This window comes from Ranitomeya imitator, chromosome 6 (assembly GCF_032444005.1).
Source record: "Ranitomeya imitator isolate aRanImi1 chromosome 6, aRanImi1.pri, whole genome shotgun sequence".
Lineage (NCBI taxonomy): Eukaryota > Metazoa > Chordata > Amphibia > Anura > Dendrobatidae > Ranitomeya > Ranitomeya imitator.
In genome coordinates, this window is record NC_091287.1 from 210,579,740 (window position 1) to 210,600,392 (window position 20,653).

Below are 20,653 nucleotides of genomic sequence, written 5' to 3' on the forward strand. Positions count from 1 at the left end.
TCTATGAACAGCCAGCTTCTTTAGCAATTACATTTTGTGGCTTAATCTCCTTGTGGAGTGTGGTCAATGACTGCCTTCTGGACATCTGTCAAGTCAGCACTCAGCAGTCTTCACCATGATTGTGGAGTCTACTGAAACAGACCTTTCTAAATGCTTAGGAAGCCTTTGCAGCTGTTTTTTGTTTGTTTGCTTGTTTTTTGTTAATTATTCTAAGGTACTGAGATAATGACTTTTGTGTTTTCATTGACTGTAAGCCATAATCATCAACATAAACAGAAATAAACACTTGAAATAGATCACTCTGTCAGTAATGACTCCATAGAATATATGAGCTTCACCTTTTTGTATTGAAGAACTCAAATAAATTAACTGTTTTATGATATTCTAATTTTGTGAGGATAGATAGACAGATAGATAGATATATAGATAGATAAGATAGATAGATAGATAGATAGATAGATACAGTTTGGCAAAAATTAAGAGACCACTGCAAAATTTTCAGTTTGTCTGATTTTTCTCTTTATAGGTGTATTTTTGAGTAAAATATAAATTGTTCTTTTATTCTATAAACTACTGACAACATGTCTCCAAAGTTCCAAGCAATACATTTTGTAATTATTTTCTGAAAATGAGAAATGGTCAAAATAACAGTTAAAATGTATTGCTTGCAGACCTCAAATAATGCAAAAAGAAACAAGTTTAGAATTATTTTGAAGCAACAATGCTAATGTTTTAACTCAAGAAGAGTTCAGAAATCAATATTTTGTGGAATAAGCATGATTTTTAATTACAGCTTTCATGCATCTTGACATACTTTCCACCAATCTTTCACACTGCTTTTGGGTGACCTTATGCCACTCCTTGTACAAAAATGTAAGCAGTTCTTCTTTGTTTGATGGCTTGTGATGGGCGTCGCAGTCCGGGTCCGGCGCCTCCTATCTTCATACGATGATGTCCTCTTCATGTCTTCCTGCCGCAGATCCGGCACAGGCGTACTTTTTCTGCCCTGCTGAGGGCAGAGCAAAGTACTGCAGTGTGCAGGCGCCGGGCCTCTCTGACCTTTCCTGTACTGTAGTACTTTGCTCTCCCCTCAACAGGGCAGACAAAGTACACCTGCGCCGGAGCCATGGCAGTAAGACAAGAAGTGGATGTCATCGTATGAAGATGGGTGGCACTGGACCCGAACCGCGACGCCCATCGGACCGGATTGTAGCGGGACCGCCCCTGGGTGATTATAATATAACCTGTTTTTCTTACCTTTCAGGTTACATCAGGGGCTTATCTACAGCATTACAGAATGCTGTAGATAAGATCCTGATGCCAGTGGCCTTAGCTCATATACAATTTTTGGGGTGAAAGATTCCCTTTAAACAGCCAAGCTAAAGCAGACAGCTGTAGGCTGGTACTCTCAGTGTCATGGTTGTGGTTTGGGTTCTCTCCCGGTCCTCATGGGGTTAATTGTCTTTGGCCTCCTTTTGGATCTGGGAGGGACATATATACCCACACCAGGTTTAGGTTCCCTGTCAGTTATACTTACACCATCGGCTGAGTGTGTTGACCCTCATGTGCCTGTGCTTTGTGCCTGCTCTTGTGCCTGATCTTTTGGCTCTGACCCAGTTTATCCCTTTGCTTGTGATTTGGTATTCTGTCTCGGTACTGTTTGCTTGCTCGTTTGGCATATTGACTCTTGCCTGGCTTTTTTACTACCCACTCTGTCTTTCCCCTCTGGTACTGTGACGATTATATATCTGGTTCTGACCCAGGCCTAGCGCTGATTACATCACTGATGGTCCCCTCTGGTAATGGTGTTGTCCTATGGTTGAAACCTCCGCCTGTCTGACAGCTCTCCTTCTTTCACCGTTGGAGCCTAGCTCTCCGGAGCTCCGGCAGTGGTCTGCGCCCCGGCCACTCCCCCCGGCGGTCACGTGCTTCATGTCCTGTCCACCTGAAGCACATCTCTTCACCACCACCACTCTACATCTCTGGGATCCTAAACAGACCCCAGAATCTGTCATTCAGGTTACTCGCAGTGGGCTAGTCTGTAAGTACTGTGCCGAGTGCATGACACTCAGCCTGGTAAAGGGCTATGAATATTGTCCCCCCTCCAGCCTAAAAGTAGCAGCCAGCAGCCGCCCAGAAAAGGCATATTTATTAGATGTGCCAATTCCGGCACTTTGCCCGGCTCTTCCAACTTGCCCTGTGGCTGTGGCAAGTAGGGTAATATTTAAGGGGTTGAGTCTCCATAGAGCTGAATACTAGGGTTGAGCGAAACGGATTGGACAAATTCAAAAATCGCCAACTTTCGGCAAAGTCGGGTTTTGTGAAACCCGACCCGACCCGATCCTAGTGTGGGATCGGCCATGAGGTCGGCCAAAGTCACGTTTTGTATGACGTTTTCAGCGCCATTTTTCAGCCAATGAAGGAGGACGCAGAGTGTGGGCAGCGTGATGACATAGGTCTCGGTCCCCACCATCTTAGGGCATGACAGTAATTGGCTTGCTTTCTGCGGCATCACAGGGGCTATAAAGGGGCGTGCACGCCGACCGCCATCTTACTTCTGCCGATCGTAGCATAGGGAGAGGTTGCTGCAGCTGCATCAGAAGAAGGGATATAGTTAGGGAGGGAAGATTAAGCGCCGAAACTGCTTGTGCTGTAGCGATTTCCACTGTCCAACACCACCTTTTCTTTGCAGGGACAGTGGAGTTTATAATTTTGTTCCATCAGTTCTGTAGCATATTAGGCTGCCTTATAAGGCTCCCTGATAGCTGCATTGCTGTTTGTATGCCGCTGTGCAAACCAACTGCTTTTTTAAAAGCAAAAATCCTGTTGCTCCTTTCTGCACAGTTATCTTGTTTATTTGTCCACATTTTTGTGTGCAGCAGTCCTTTTTATTGCCATACTTGTCCTGAGATTATTGTAGGGAGATTGAAATTGTACTACAGTCCTTGTATTTTTTCATATATCTTCCAGCCACGTTCTGCCACTTACATTGTGTACTGTAATACACTGGGCCTGAGTTTTGGTGCATCCCCCCCCCCAAAAAAGGGAGATTCAAATTGTCACAAAGTGGATCTACGTCACAGTTCTGTTAGTTTGTCGTATATCAGCCAGCCACGTTCTGCCACTTACATTGTGTAGTGTTATAGGCTGTGCCTGAGTTCTGATGCAGTCTCCCCCCCCCAAAAAAAAAGGGAGATTCAAATTGTCACAAAGTGGATCTACGTCAGTTCTGTTAGTTTGTCGTATATCAGCCAGCCACATTCTGCCACTTACATTGTGTAGTGTTATAGGCTGTGCCTGAGTTCTGGAGCAGTCTCCCCCCCAAAAAAAGGGAGATTTAAATGGTCACAAATTGGATCTACATCAGTTCTGTTAGTTTGTCGTATATCTTCCAGCCACGTTCTGCCACTTACATTGTGTAGTGTTATAGGCTGTGCCTGAGTTCTGATGCAGTCTCCCCCCCAAAAAAGGGAGATTTAAATTGTCACTAAGTGGATCTACGTCAGTTCTGTTAGTTTGTCGTATATCATCCAGCCGCATTCTGCCACTTACATTGTGTAGTGTTATACACTGTGCCTGAGTTTTGGTGCAGTCTCCCCCCCCAAAAAGGGAGATTTAAATTGTCACAAATTGGATCTACATCAGTTCTGTTAGTTTGTCGTATATCAGCCAGCCACGTTCTGCCACTTACATTGTGTAGTGTTATACACTGGGCCTCAGTTTTGGTTCAGTCTCCCCCCCAAAAAAAGTGAAATTTAAATTCTCAACAAGTTTATATACACCTTCTACCTTGTTTTACAGTACCATATAACGGTTGTTATTTTGGTTAGATTTTCCCAAAAATGAGGAAGTCTGGTGGAAGAGGCCGTGGTCGGTCATTGCCAGCTGTTATTGATGGTGGTGGTGGTGGTGGAGCATCTGGTGGTAGTGGGAAAAGCAAAATAGCACAAAAGGCTCGAGTTGTTGAGCCAGCGTCATCATCTGGCTACACAAGGCCTCGAAGGCTCCCTTATCTGGGAGTAGGAAAACAGCTTTTAAAGCCTGAGCAGCAGGAAAAAGTTTTGGCTTTCCTTGCCGACTCAGCCTCTAGCTCTTTCGCCTCCTCTTCAAAAAGTTCAAAATATAAAAGCAGCGAGTCGTCAGTGGATGCTCCGGGTCAAGAACAAGTCGCTTCTTGTGTCCTTCACCCAAACCAAAAGTGAAGGATGCGGCAGGCGACACTACAGTTTACTCCATGGAGCTCTTTACACATACCGTGCCTGGGTGAGAAAGGGAAATTGTTAACATTACAAGATGAATCGGACATGGAGTGCGCTGATGCATGGCCACAGCTAGATTATTATGCTGTTCCATTGACTCAGATCACTACATTGCCCTCGCAGTGTACTGAGCCCAATATCTGACCCGGATGAGACTATGGTGCCCCGTCACGAATGCTATAGCACCTTACACGGTGACACAGAGGAAGGTGCACATGACATTGAAGAGGAGGTGATAGATGACCCAGTTGTTGACCCAGATTGGCAGCCATTGGGGGAAAAGGGTGCCGCTGCCAGTAGCTAAGAAGCAGAGGAGAATGATCCACAGCAGCCATCTACATTGCAACAGTTTTCATCTGGCAGGCCTGTATCTGGCCAAAAACGTTTGTCAAAAACAAAAACAGTTTTAGGACAGCGTGGCCATCCGGCGACAGTAGCACAGCGTGCAAAGCCTGAAAAGGTATTCCATAGTAGGACGAGATCAGTGTGGCAATTTTTTAACCAAGATCCGAATGATCAGTCAAAAGTTATCTGTATGAAATGCTCAAAGACCTTTAGCAGAGGGAAGAATCTTCAAAATTTAAATACAACGTGCATGCTTAGACATATAACCAGCATGCACTTGCAAGCCTGGACTGTGATGGTCTGGTGATTAAGGAGCGACATGCGACTAGCTCTGAGCAGGTGGTAACTATACTGACCGCAGTCCCTAAGATCGACAAAACACTAGAAGTAGCCGTGGAATGCTCCTAACTCTGCCTAGGCATCTCGTCACAGCCTAAGAGCTAACTACCCCTAAAGATAGAAGCAGGAAAACTATCTTGCCTCAGAGAAAAACCCCAAAGGATAGATTAGCCCCCCACAAGTAATGACTGAGAGAAGAAGAAAATGACATACGTAGTATGAAACAAGATTAAGCACAGGAGGCCACTTCTAGCTAGATAGAAATAGTACAGGACAGAACGCTGTGCGGTCAGTAATAAAAACTAGAAAAAGTCCACCGCAGAGGAATGCAAAAATCTCCACACCTGACTAAAGGTGTGGAGGGCAAACTCTGCTGCCCAGAGCTTCCAGCCTAGCTGAATAGATCCATACTAATAAGCTGGACAAATGAACAAAACATAGAAAGTGCTGAACAACAAAGTCCACAACAAGTGAACTGCAAAAGGACAAGCAAGGACTTAGCTTTTGCTGAACTGGTCAGAGTGTCAGGAAAATCCTAAGAGCAATGACTACTGGCAGGAACAATTGACAACTAGCATTGAATGAGGGATAAGGCCAGACTAATATAGCCGAGCCAGAAAGACGATCAGTGAAAACAGCTGCTGAAGCTAAATCCAAGAAGCAGCCATACCACTCAAAACCACAGTGCAGAACTCACAAAAATGCTACTTACAACCGCCGGAGGGAGCCCAAGAGCGGAATTCACAACACTGGACTAACTACCAAACATCCCGTGCCATTGGTGCACCTTCTCAGAATGAAGGTAGTCAGCAACGCTACATTGCTTCCCTCACTGTAAGCCCACCGGTTAGGACACCACCAGCAGCAAATGTGGAGGTATCGTCGCAAGCCCAAAGCAGTCAGGGAATCAAAAGGTTCTTGGTAGGAAACACTGTATGCAGGCCAACATCAAGAATACCATCACCAACCCTCTCTCAATCTTCTATGTCCGCCACCACCCCCGCTAGTTCCACGATATGCAGCTCTCAAGTCCAGCTCACCCTACAAGAGACTCTCGTTAAGGTACCGTCACATTTAGCGATGCTGCAGCGATCTAGACAACGATCCCGATTGCTGCAGTGTCGCTGTGTGGTCGCTGGAGAGCTGTCACACAGACAGCTCTCCAGCGACCAACGATGCGAAGTCCCCTGACCAGGGTAAACATCAGGTTACTAAGCGCAGGGCCACACTTAGTAACCTGATGTTTACCCTGGTTACCAGTGCTAACTAACCAGTGCTGACAAACACTACATACTTACATTCCGGTGTCTGTCCCCCGGCGCTGTGCTTTCCTGCACTGACTGTGAGCGTCGGCTGGCCGTAAAGCACAGCGGTGACATCACCGCTGTGCTTTACAGCTGGCCGGCGCTGACAGTGCAGGGAAGCACAGCGCCGGGGGACAGACACCGGAATGTAAGTATGTAGAGTTTTTTTTTTTTTTTGCATTAGCACTGGTAACCAGGGTAAACATCGGGTTAATGAGCGCAGCCCTGCGCTTAGTAACCCGATATTTACCCTGGTTACCAGTGAAGACATCGCTGAATCGGCGTCACACACGCCGATTCTGCGACGTCTGTGGGAGTCCAGCGATGAAATAAAGTTCTGGACTTTCTGCTCCGACCAACGATGTCACAGCAGGATCCAGATCGCTGCTGCGTGTCAAACTCAACGATATCGCTAGCCAGGACGCTGAAACGTCACGGATCGCTAGTGATATCGTTCAGTGTGAAGGTACCTTTAGGAAAAGAAAGTACTCATCCTCTCATCCGCATAGGTTTGAACGCCCACATTGCTAGACTAATCTTGTTAGAGATGATGCCCTACCAGTTGGTTGAAAGCGAAGCTTTCAAAGCCCTGATGGCCTAAGCAGTACCACGCTATGACCTACCCAGTCGACACTTCTTTGCGAGAAAAGCCATCCCAGCCCTCCACCAGCATGTGAAAGACCGCATTGTCCATGCACTGAGGCAATCAGTCAGTAGAAAGGTGCACCTGACAACAGATGCATGGACCAGTAGGCATGGCCAGGGATGTTACGTGTCCACAGGGGACAGCCATAGTGGGACAGTTCTGCCTAGCCCACAGTCTAGGAAACAGTTGGCTGTAGGTGTTCGCCACCCCTTCTCCTCCTCCTCCTCCTCCAGAGGCGAAAGCTTGTCCACAGAGCTCAGTCGCATGACCACTCCATCCGCAGCTGCCAGTGTTGCACACGAGGTGTCCCATTATCAAACATCTAGTGGTAAGCGTCAGCAGGCTGTGTTAGAAATGAAGTGTTTGGGCGACAACAGACACACCGCGGAAGTACTGGCCGAGTACTTGCAGCAAGAAACTCAGTCATGGCTGGGCAGTGTACATCTTGAGGCAGGCAAGGTAGTCAGTGATAATGGAAGGAATTTTATGTCTGCCATAGCCTTTTCAGAACTGAAACACGTACCTTGCCTTGCTCACACCTTGAACCTGATGGTGCAGTGCTTCCTGAAAAATTATCCGGGGTTACCAGCCCTGCTCCTGAAGGTGCGAAGACTTTGCTCGCACATCCGCCGGTCGTCCGCACACTCCAGCCGTATGCTGAACCATCAGCAATAGCTGAATCTTCCCCAGCACTGCCGAATAATCGACGTTGCAACAAGGTGGAACTCCACACTGCACATGCTTCAGAAGCTGTGCGAACAGCGTGCTGTAATTTATTTGTGGGAGGATACACATACACTGGCAGGCAGTTGGATGGCAGACATGGAGTTGTCTGGTGTGCAGTGGTCGAATCTACAAGACCTCTGTCAAGTCCTTCAGTGTTTTGAGGAATGGACACGGCTGGTAAGTGCAGACGACGCCATCATAAGCACGAGCATCCCACTAATGCGTCTGCTGATGCAAAGTTTGATGCACATTAAAGAGCAGGTATCTGCAGCCGAGGAGGAGGGAAGCCTTGATGACAGTCAGCCATTGTCTGCTCAGGGAACTCTCCTGGACTAGGTGGCGGATGAAGAAGAGGAAGAGGAGGATGATGGGGATAAATATTTATGGGAGGAGGATGCTTCACAGGGGGCAATAGAAACTGCTGGCATTGCAAGGTCAGGTACAGGGTTTTTGCGGGACACAAGTGATGTTGATTTGCAAGAAAGTGCTCCCCAACCCAGCACAAGCAGTGAACTGATACCTGGAACATTGGCACACATGGCTGAGTATATCTTGCGTATCCTAAAAAGGGACCCCCGCATTATCAAAATGATGACCGATTGCGATTACTGGTTGGCCTGCCTCCTGGATCCACGATATAAAGGAAAATTACAAAATATAATGCCACATGAGAACCTTGAGCAAATATTGGCTACCAAACAAGCAACTCTTGTAGACCGTTTGGTTCAGGCATTCCCAGCACACAGCGGCGGTGATGGTTCTCACACGAGCTGTAGAGGCAACATGGCAGATGTGTTAGAGGTGCACAAATCAGAAGTGGCGGTGGACAGAGGGGTTTTATGACCAGGTTGTGGAGTGATTTCGCAATGACCGCAGACACGACAGTTACTGCTGCATCGATTCAAAGTGACAGGAGACAGCATTTGTCCAGAATGGTTACAAACTATTTTTCCTCCCTTATCGATGTTCTCCCTCACAGGTCATTCCCCTTTGATTACTGGGCGTCTAAAATAGACACCTGGCCTGAATTGGCAGAATTTGCATTACAGGAGCTTGCTTGCCCAGCTGCTAGTGTGCTATCAGAAAGAGTCTTCAGTGCTGCTGGTTCAATACTGACTGAAAAAAGGACACGTCTGGCTACCCGAAATGTTGATGATCTCACCTTCATTAAAATGAACCAATCATGGATTTCAAATTATTTTGCCCCACCTTCCCCTGCTTTTGGCCTCCTCTTACTGGCTGCTCCAATTCCTCCATTTGCAGCTGCTGAATGTCCACCATAGGCCATTTTTATACCTCCCTAAATGGGCTGACTCCCCCCACAGGGCCGTGGTCACCACCTGGCGCAAGCACCCGTGCGAGTGCCGTTTGCCTGGACAGGTGGGTGCGCCCACTCTTGGGCGACGGCACTGGCACGGGGTCCCTCATAGTACAATGAAGTGTCTCTGACGGTGGTGGTGCACAACCAACGTCAAATACACCATCGTAATATGAGGGGCCCTGTGCCAGTACCGCCGCCCACGAGAGAGAGTATTCCCCCCAGCTCGAACAATGCTTTACCACTTGCAATACTTACCTCTCCCTGCTCTACCACTGTGTAGTCTGTGCTGTTAAATCCTTCAATGGCACTGCCAATACAAATTTGTTGAAATGATAGATGATAGTAAAAATATACAGGGGCCCTGGCCTCCATTTAGACCAGTTAATACTTTACGCCTACTACCACTGTCTGCTACTCAGCAGAGGAGCCCACCCCAGTACCTAGCTATGCCACCAGTTTATTTATGAACAATTTTTTGGCAGACATTTAGCCCACTTTATTATTTTGGCCTACTAACTGTGTCAGCCACTCATTACAGTTGTCCTCCACTGAATAAAGCAATGGCGCCTGTTTAGTCCTGTTACCAATTTTGAACTGCATTTAGCCTACTTTTTTATTTTGGGCCTACTAAGTCTCTCTGCGCCACTCAATACAGTTGTCCTCCACTGAACAAAGCTATGCCTCCTGTGTACTCCTGTTACCAATTTTGAACTGCATTTAGCCTACTTTATCATTTGGGCCTACTACCTGTGTCTGGCTGTCAGCCACTCATTACAGTTGTCCTCCTCCACTGAACAAAGCAATGCCGCCTGTGTACTCCTGTTACCAATTTTGAACTGCATTTAGCCTACTTTTTTATTTTGGGCCTACTAAGTCTCTCTGCGCCACTCAATACAGTTGTTCTCCACTGAACAAAGCTATGCCGCCTGTGTACTCCTGTTACCAATTTTGAACAGCATTTAGCCTACTTTATCATTTGGGCCTACTACCTGTGTCTGGCTGTCAGCCACTCATTACAGTTGTCCTCCTCCACTGCATAACGCAATGCCACCTGTGTACTCCTGTTACCAATTTTGAACTGCATTTAGCCTACTTTTTTATTTTGGGGCTACTAAGTCTCTCTGTGCCACTCATTACAGTTGTCCTCCTCCACTGAACAAAGCAATGCCGCCTGTGTACGCCTGCTACCAATTATGAACTGCATTTACCCTACTTTATTATTTGGGCCTATATCTGTGTTTCCTCCTCATCCTGCCCATTGCCCAGCCACTGCTTGATGAGTCTGCTGGTACATTGACCCAGACCACTACATTCCCCTTGCACTCTACACAGCCAGAATCTGACCCTGCTGAAAGTCAGGTTCCCCTTCCCACATACTATACCACCTTACTCGGGGACAAAGAGGAAGGTGCAGATGAAAGTGCAGGTTCCTTCATCAGGTGGGGGGCATACTTGTTGGCACTGGCACAGGGCCCCTCATAGTACGCAAAAGTGTCTCTGGCAGTGGGAGGTGCCACCCGCCGTCAAACACACCACCGTACTATAAGGGGCCCTGAGCCAGTGCCAACTAGTGGGCACCCCTGCTTGCTCAGGATCATAGCACTTGCAAAGTTGAAATACTTACCTCTCCCTGCTCCACCGCCGTGATGTATTCCACGTTTCCTGGGCCCACGAAAATCTTGAACCAGCCCTACTCCCCCCACAACTTTAGCCAAATGACCCCCTGTTTTCAATGCCTAACTATTATTATAAAGTAAATTAAGATTGACAAGCTTCAGTAATACGAATTGATGTTTTTTGGCATTAAAATGGGCACTGTAGGTGTTTTCCTGTCCTCCACTCACTGCCGACTTTGATTCCCCATTGACTTGCATTGGGTTTCGTGTTTCAGTCGGCCTCCGACTTTTCGCAATAATCGGCCGATTTCACCCGACCCGACTTTTGAGGAAGTCGGGTTTCGCGAAACCTGACTCGATCCTAAAAAAGTAAAAAAGTCGCTCAACTCTACTGAATACTACAGCAAAAAAGTGAAGTGCAGAATAATTTGCCATAGACTATTCTAAGGAAAAGGTTCAATCTGGGAGATCTTTTTTTTGTATATTGCCTGGACATGAACTCCATGTGTCTGTGTAGGAACTATATATTTTTGGAGTTTTCTTGATCTCATTGATCTAGTCCTTATGAATAGGTATTCAATGGGTGCTGTTATCTATATACCAATGTGGTTGTGTTTCAATCAGATGGTTTAACATTTTGGAATACTTTGAGTATGTTGCTTACCTCTGCTTTTATTTTATTATCTCCAAAACACAAGTGCTGCAGATAAGCAGCTGCATTAGATTGCACAGAAGGGAATTGGTGTTGCAACATTTGTATCACTTCTGGAAGTTCTGGATCTCTCCATCCAAACTCTCTGCAAATGTAATATAAAATTAGTGTGATTAAAGTGGGTGATCACCTGTGGCGACAATTATATTTTATACTGAAATACATTGAGTCAACACTAAAAATCAATTTTACAATTGAGATCCATGAAACATTTGTCACATTTTGCCTTTGTATTGCACTGTCTATTTCTGGTTGTAGAAATGGTTAACTTCTTCGTCCCTGGTCAGTTTCCTTTTTTTTTGTTTTATTTTTTTGTCGTTTCTTTCCTCCCCTTCCTCCAAGAGCCGTAACTTTTTTATGTTACCATCCACATAACTTTTTGAAGGCTTGTTTTTTTGCAGGACAAGTTGTACAGTGGAATGAAATCATTCATTTTATCATGTGAAGCACTGCAATGCGGGAAAAAAATCCAAGTGCATTGAAATTGAAAAAAAATACAATTCCACAATTGTTTATTCATTTTTTATTTACTATGTTCACTATATGATAAAACTGAAGAATATGACATGCACATACCAAAAATGTGTAATTTTTTATATAAGTTATGAAAAGCAAATTTGGAAATTTGTGAAAAAATAAATACCTTTACTTTTGTCACTATTTTTTGAAACTTGAAGCATTTTCATTTTTCGAGATAAGATATGTAATGTTTTTACCAATATCATTTTGGGGTAGATAAAATGTTTTGATCACCTCTTGTTGCATTTTACCACATAATTATGGTGCTTTAATATTTGTCTTTATAGCATCATTTACCGATCAGGTTAATATACTTTATATTTTGATAGATCAGAATTTTATGAAGACAGCAATAGCAAATACAGTGCCTTGCGAAAGTATTCGGGCCCCCTGGAACTTTTCAACCTTTTCCCACATATCATGCTTCAAACATAAAGATACCAAATATAAATTTTTGGTGAAGAATCAACAACAAATGGCACACAATTGTGAAGTTGAACAAAATGTATTCCTTAATTTAAATTTGTGTGGAAATTCAAAAACTGAAAAGTGGGTGTGCAATATTATTCAGCCCCTTTACTTTCAGTGCAGCAAACTAACTCCAGAAGTTCATTGTGGATCTCTGAATGATCCAATGTTGTCCAAGATGCCTAATGATGATAAATATAATCCACCTGTGTATAATCAAGTCTCCATATAAATGCACCTGCTCTGTGATAGTCTCAGGGTTCTGTTTGAAGCACAGAGAGTATCATGAAGACCAAGGAACACAACAGGCAGGTCCGTGATACTGTTGTGGAGAAGATTAAACCTGGATTTGGATACAAAATGATTTCCAAAACTTTAAACATCCCAAGGAGCACTGTACAAGCGATCATATTGAAATGGAAGGAGTATCATACTACTGCAAATCTACCAAGACCCGGCCGTCCCTCTAAACTTTCATCTCAAACAAGGAGAAGACTGATCAGAAATGCAGCCAAGAGGCCCATGATCACTCTGGATGAACTGCTGAGATCTACAGCTGAAGTGGGACAGTCTGTCCATAGGACAACAATCAGATATACACTGCTCAAATCTGGCCTTTATGGAAGAGTGGCAAGAAGAAAGCCATTTCTCAAAGTTAGCCATAAAAAGTTGTCATTTAAAGTTTGCAACAAGCCACCTCGGAGACACACCAAACATGTGGAAGAAGGTGCTCAGGTCAGATGAAACCAAAATTGAATTTTTTGGCAACAATGCCAAACTATATATTTGGCGTAAAGGCAACACAGCTCATCACCCTGTCAAACATGATGGTGGCAACATCATGGTTTGGGCCTGCTTTTCTACAGCAGGGACAGGGAAGATGGTTACAATAGATGGGAAGATGGATGGAGCCAAATACAGGACCATTCTTGAAGAAAACCTGTTGGAGTCTGCAAAAGACCTGAGACTGGGATGGAGATTTGTCTTCCAACAAAAGAATGATCCCAAACATAAAGCAAAATCTACAATCGAATGGTTCACAAATAAACATATCCAGGTGTTAGAATTGGCCAAGTTAAGGGCCAGACCTCAATCCAATTGAGAATCTGTGGAAAGAGTTGAAAACTGCTGTTCACAAACGATCTCCATCAAACCTCACAGAGCTCGAGCTGTTTGCCAAGGAAGAATGGGCAAGAAATTCAGTCTCTCGATGTACAAAACTGATAGAGATATACCCCAAGCGACTTGCAGCTGTAATAGCAGCAAAAGGTGGCGCAACAAAGTATTAAGTTAAAGGGGCTGAATAATATTGCACGCCCCACTTTTCAGTTTTTGAATTTCCACAAAAATTTAAAATAACCAATACATTTCGTTCAACTTCACAATTGTGTTCCACTTGTTGATTCTTCACCAAAAATTTACATTTGGTATCTTTATGTTTGAAGCATGATATGTGGGAAAAGGTTGAAAAGTTCCAGGGGGCCGAATACTTTCACAAGGCATTGTATCTATATTTTTTTTTATTTTTTTTGTTAAGGAGGCAAATGTGGTAATGATTTGATGATTTGTGATTAATTTTTAATATTTACACTTTTTACTGTATTTAATAGTCCCCTTAAGGGTCTTGACGCTGCAATAATCAGATTGCATTTGGTATACTGTTGTGCTCAAAAGTTAACATACACCAGCAGAATTTTTGCTTTCTTGGCATTTTTTTCAGAGAATATGAATGGTATCACCAACACTTTTTCTCCACTTATATGGTTAGTGGTTGGGTGAGGCATTTATTGTCAAACCACTGTGTTTTCTCTTTTTAAATCATAATGACAACCCAAAACACCCAAATGACCTTGATAAAAACGTCACATTTCCCATTTCTTAATACCATGTATTGCCCCCTCTAAAATTAATGATGATTGAAGATTTTATGTGGTAGTTGTGGATGAGGTTCTTTATTTTCTCAAATGGTAAAGCTGCCCACTCTTCTTGACAAAATGCCTCCAGTTCCTGTAAATTCCTGGACTGTCTAGCATGAACTGTGTGCTTTGAGATCTCCCCAGAGTAGCTCAATGATATTGAGGTCAGGAGACTGAGATGGTCACTACAGAACCTTCACTTTTTTTCTGCTGTAGCCAATAACAAGTTAACTTGGTCTTGTGTTTTGGATCTTTGTCATGTTGGAACATCCAAGTACGTCCCATGTACAGCTTCCAGGCTGATGATTGCAAATTTGTCTCCAGTATATGCTGATAACATGCTGCATTCATCTTTCCTTCAACATTTTTTAAAACTCTTTTTATTGAAAGATTCCACAAAATAATATAACAGGCATGTGACATTGCAGTGTAAAATCAGAGTAATCCATCAAATCATCATCCACAACATCAATAATAATATCATACTTTGAATGCCAAAACAAACAAATAAAATAAGTTAAATAAAACATTAAACATAATGTATTCTCAGCAGCATTGCACCATCAACCAAGAAGTTCTGATTATGTAATATTTCAGGTTATAATAAGCAAATATTCCTGAGTCCACATAGAGCATCACGTTCATGCAATGAAAAAAAAACCTTAGGGATTATATCTCGCGGTTGAGGAAATCACAGCACCAGGGGCTAGGTGTGTTAAGGGTGAGTCACACCACCTGTCCCAAATTCTATGAAATTTCTGGGGACAGCCTCTGTTACTGTATAATATGTTCTCATATGGAATTATATTGTTCACTAATTTTTTCCACTGATTGAATGATGGAGACAATCCCCCATCCACCTCAGCGCAATCACTTTCCTAGCCATAAACAGAGCCTCTCTGAGAAATATTCTGTCATAATGAGTCCACATTTCTTCATCCACAACACCCAACAGACACAGCTCTGGACTACATTCAACAGGTATCCCAAGTATCCTTTCTAGTGTAAAAATCACATCCTTCCAATATCTTCTTATGATTCTACAATCCCAAGTGAGATGCCAAAAATCCGCTCCCTCCTCCCCACATCTATGACATTCATCATTTACTCTTCTATCAAATTTATGTAGTCAACTCGGGGTTAAATAGGATAGGTGAAATATATATAATTGAATTAATTTATTATTTACTGCTGGAGACACCATTGTATGCGCCTTCAGTGCTTCATTCCACTGGTCATCAGTAATAGATGGGATTAGGTGCCTCCATTTAACCTCCACAGCCAATTGAGTGGAAGCAATCTTGGAATTTAACAAAAAGGTATACAGGGAGGAAATCACACCTGTAGGTCCCTGGGTTGACAATATTCCTATTAGTGGATATCTAGATATTCGCATTCTAGGAAGCGGGAACTGGTACGTTATAGCTTGTCTCAGCTGCAGATATCTATAAAAATCTCTATGAGATTTTATATGAAATTGTTCAAATGATAGTAAAATTTGATTTTCAAAAATCTGATTGAGCGTCGTTATACCATATTGTTTCCAGAAACCTGGGTCTTGTAAGTTTTGGAGATGAAAAAATTCAGGATTATCCCATATCCAAGTCTCGCCGACTTGATCAGAAAATTTCAAAATATGCTTACTTTTCTGCCAAAGCTGTGTAGCTAAACTATGTGCAAACAACAAGCCCTGAGGTGGTCTGTATGAGCCCTCCAATATTGCCCATGGTGTGCACCCCCCAGAAAATGAATAAGATGAGCCTCTGTGTTGCTGACTTTATCATGGACTAACCAATGTTTTAAGTATCATAATGGGCCAGCTAGATAATATAGAAAAAGGTCAGGTACCGCATATCCACCCTCTCTTTTGGGCCTTTGCAAGGAACCAATATTTACTTTACGCCTAGGGGAGCCCCATATAAACGCTGCCATTAAGCTATGCATTTTCTTAAAGAAACCCTTTGGGACTCTGGCTGAGCTGGTATGTCACTCTCCACAAGGAGAAACCTTACCCCTTAGACCCCAGTCCAGAGACTCTCACCTAGCCAAATTAGTTCTCATGCTTCGCACTGACGAGGGCCAACAGCCCGAAACACCATGTCTGCGAATTGAGATACTGATTTGGCTTTTATCCTAAGTCATATTGCACGACTCTTTAAAGGGTTGATTGTGACTCGTAGGATCATTACTTCCAGCAGGTGGCGCTATAGAGTTTAAGTCCTCTTTTTCTCTGAAGAGGCAATTTGCATATTATATTTCCCAAAGGATCATTGCATGGCAAATAAGCCTCCTTACCTTGACAAGCCAGGGCTGGTATGTCACTCTCCACAAGGAGAAACCTTACCCCTTAGACCCTGGTCCTCATCAGAAAGTTTAGGAAATTCAAACTGGTCTAAATAGTAATTTCTTCTACAGTAAGGTTTAATTGAGAATTATACAACTTTATAAAGTGCTCTTCAAATCTGTTTGCAATCTGGTCAGACCTGAGCAATGGTTTTCCCTCCCTCGTGTTAATGGACGGAATGGATGGGGACATTTGATTTTGTTGGACTATATATGCCAAAAAATTACTTGATTGGTTACCTAATTCAAAATAAGTTTGTTTGGTAAAGAAGATTTTCCTCTGGGCTTTTTCCCATAAACACAACGGATATTCCCTCCCTTTCCCGAGCCATTTATGCAAAGAATTTTCAGAGGGGTTGGTAATATATTAGGCTTCCAATGATTTACAGTCCTCAGCAAGCCTTCGTTCCCCAATACAGGATTCCCTTTTTATATACGAAATTGTGGATTTAACACATCCCCTCAAATATGCCTTAAGCGTGTCCCATAACACTAACCCATCAAGGAAATCAGCATGATCTGTTATAAAGACATCCAGCTGGTCTATTATTCTGTCTTGCTCCCCAATGAGGGATAGCCAAAATGGATGTATACAGAATCTCTTATGTCCACCAGGACCACCCAGATGAAGGCTCAACATCAATGGAGAGTGATCTGATACTGCCCTAGGAAGGTACTCAATTTCACGTAGATCCGATAATATGGCACTATTTCCAAATGCATGATCAGTTCTGGATAAACAGCGAGCGGCCGACGTGTAGCAAGAGAATTCTTTCTTAAAAGGATGCTGCTGTCTCCATAAATCAATCCAGTCTATCTCCATTATAAAAGTCCCTAACACATTAGTGTCTTGGCTGCTGGGCCTAGGATTTGCAGTACTCATTCTATCCAAATAAAGATTAAGAATCATATTGGAATCTCCTAGGCATAATATCTTAGCATCAGGATATTGTGATACAAAAATCATCGCCTGGTGGAGTACTTCCATCTTAGCTGGAGGGGGTGGTAGATATTGAGCAGTATTTATAAATGCAAATAAAAAAAATAAATCTTCCTTCCGAATCTTTCTTAATTGCTTGGACTGACCACCTCAACGACCTGTGTACCAGAACAACCACTCCCCTGGAATAGGACTTATGTGTAGCATGCTTCTGCCATTGAATCCAGGGCTTATTCGTCCTGGACACAGTTTCTGGTGTCAAAGAAGTCTCCTGGAGACATATTATCTGTGCTTGCATTTGGCGTATCTGTGAGAATACCATATTCCGCTTCCTAGCACTCCCCAACCCTCTAATGTTCCACGACTGAAGTTTAAGTGATGCCATGTGGACTTTGTAGTAAATCTGTACAGGTTAGTATTCAGTTTTGGATCATTCAGCTCCATTGCATACAAACCATTCATGCAAACTAAATTATAGGTGCAATGCTGGGTTTTATCTGAAAATCCAAGTAAACTCAGAATTATTGACCAATGGTGGCCACAAAAACAAAACGAGAGATGCCCATGAACTTCTTCAAACTGAAGCATAGGCATAAATGAACTCGTCATATTCTCCTCCATTTATCGGAACCACAAATAACAAATATAACGGATTTAACGCATACGCGTAAAGTAGCTCTGTCCACCCCCCTCCTTTTCCTTTCTCACCATTCCTTACCATAGGGAGACATTACCGGGATTATTGGCCCGACCACTCAGCGTTTGCCAGACCCTTAGGGTAGCCGAGTTTTCAGACCAGGAGATTTGGCACTAACGCCCGCAGAAATGAGCGCCCCACCACACCTCCATTTTGAGGTCTCAATATTTACAATTATTCCTCCCAAGGAGCAGGAACCCAGATGTCTGCATACATAGGACAAACATATCATATGAATATGTATCCTGATAGTCCACAGAATAAAACTTTCAGTGGGGGAAGGTGTGACAATATCTAATTAACCAATATTTTAACCTTTCAACAAAGCTATATGGGAGCAATCAGTGTTAAAAATATACTAAGTAATCTTTTCAATTACCTAACTTGGTACGTACGCAAGTATGAAATACAAATATTGCGAAAAATTAAGAACAAAAAGGTATAAAGGTTCAAACAGCAATCACCATCTGAAATATGATGTTCAATGCACACCCTACAATAAACCTTGTAACATTGACATGTAGTATCATCACTACTTTTGGCGTCTTTCTATCTTGGAGATCCATTCCTCTGCCTCCGCCGGGTTCTGGAAAAAAGTTACCCTGTCGCCATCCACCACTCTCAGTCTAGCTGGGTACGCCATCGAATAAATGACAGAGTTCTTCAGACGTCTCTTGACTGAAGTAAAAGAGGCTCTCCGTTTCTGTAAATCCGCCGAGAAGTCCGGGAACAACATCACGGTGGTATTTTTATATTTAATTGTTTGGGCTTTTCTTGCCAATTGCAGAAAATAATCTCGGTCCTTCCAATTGAGAAATCTGGCAAGTAGAGGTCCAGGAGGAGCCCCGGGAGGATTTGGTTTTCCAGTCACTCGATGCGCTCACTCCACCGCATAAGCAGCAGAGAAGGTGGCCTCCGGGAATAAATCACGCATCCATTTTTCCACAAAGTCACTAGGATTGTTCCCTTCTGCTCTCTACGGCAATCCTATTATACGAACATTGTTTCTCCTCAATCTATTCTCCAGGTCATCATGTTTCTGGAAACACATTTCCACCTTTTGTTCTATGACTCTGAAACGCTCTGGCAAAGGTGCTGCTTGGTCCTCCAGAGTTGAGATTCTGTTCACCGCCTGTCTGACCTTCTCTCCCAAATTAGACATATCATTACGGAGGAGACCCATGTCAGTCTTTACCTCATCAATTTTCCCAGTCAATGAGGCTGTGCTACTCTGAATGGCGACCAGGAGTTGTGCGGAAGTAGTAAGGGGGATGGATGTCTCATCAAAAAGAAATCTGACAGGTTCCCCGCCCACTATCAAATTGATATCAAATTGTATCAAATTGATCTTATAGGGAATTAAATAGATATCGTACGGCTATCATAGTGTATTAAAGGGAATAAAATGGATATTATACGGTGATCGCAGTGTATGAAAGTGTATTAAATTGATTACTGGCGTGATTCCTACAAATTGATAACAAAGTGCGCTGATTTATAAGCCGATTGATAAGTTAATCAGAATTGTTTCCTTGTGCCTATTATTTTATAGGGCCAATAATTATTCCAAAGTGAAACAAAGTGCGATTGATACGATTATCAGAATTTGATTGTGCCTGTTTTATAGGGACAATAATTATATAGGTTTTTGCTGCAGCTATTATTTATATAGGTTCTATTATGTATAGCGTCCATATTATGCTTTTATTGTCAATTTGATACGTTAAAAAGGAGTAAAATAAAGAACGAGAGACACAATTTTCAGATAAAAGTTATAATGTTTATTGAACAAAATCAACGACATTTTATAAAGACGTACAAATAAATTTCATTGTTCAATTAGAATCAATCAGTTACACCACTTTTCTTGAAATCCACAATTCAGAGCAATGAAATCTTTTTTCAGATAAAAGTTATTTTTATTCTATTCAAATCAATTATCACTCAACACTCGCTATTACAATCATATAGATGAAAACATAAGATTTTTTACATATTAATTTATAGCAATACACAGCAAACACTGGTTTATGGAGAAGCCACTATACAATGCAAGACACAGGCTACAGGCATCTAAAGTTTCCCAGCTTGTAGAGTTATTAGGTACAGCAGCTGTTACATAGGACAAAGTTCTTTAGTTATTCAAAGTTTTGGGGATTTATCGGGGCTGATTACTTTTGTGAAAGGTGCAATTCCACGTTCCATCACAAATTTAATCATTCCTGTCAATATTTTTTTGTAAAGCTTGTCAAAGAGAGAGTTGTGTGGAGAGCACTGACATACAGCAAATACCTCGCTGTCCTATTTGCAGGGTGTTTTGCCATTCGAGCGAGTGCTTAGTTCACCACACACATTTAGCTGCAGATAATCCATCATTCTGCAGACATAAAACATTTTGTGAAAAATGTCATCATTTTGTGACCGTAGACGGTGAAACAGAACATACATGTAAAGGATGTATTGTCCTGTTTGTCACATACACCTAAATGAATTTGATGGGCA

The 20,653-nt window shown here is 42.9% G+C and overlaps 1 protein-coding gene across 4 annotated transcripts in view; it reads right to left on the bottom strand.

Annotated features, from left to right (window-relative positions):
* The window catches only part of CTNND2 (catenin delta 2), a 2,169,946-nt gene that overhangs the window by 1,163,078 nt on the left and 986,215 nt on the right, over positions 1 to 20,653 (bottom strand). For all 4 annotated transcript variants that reach the window (XM_069730454.1, XM_069730453.1, XM_069730452.1 and 1 more), the window contains exon 10: positions 11,221 to 11,353. In XM_069730454.1, coding sequence (XP_069586555.1) covers positions 11,221 to 11,353 — 133 coding nt within the window. The remainder of the gene's footprint in view (positions 1 to 11,220; positions 11,354 to 20,653) is intronic.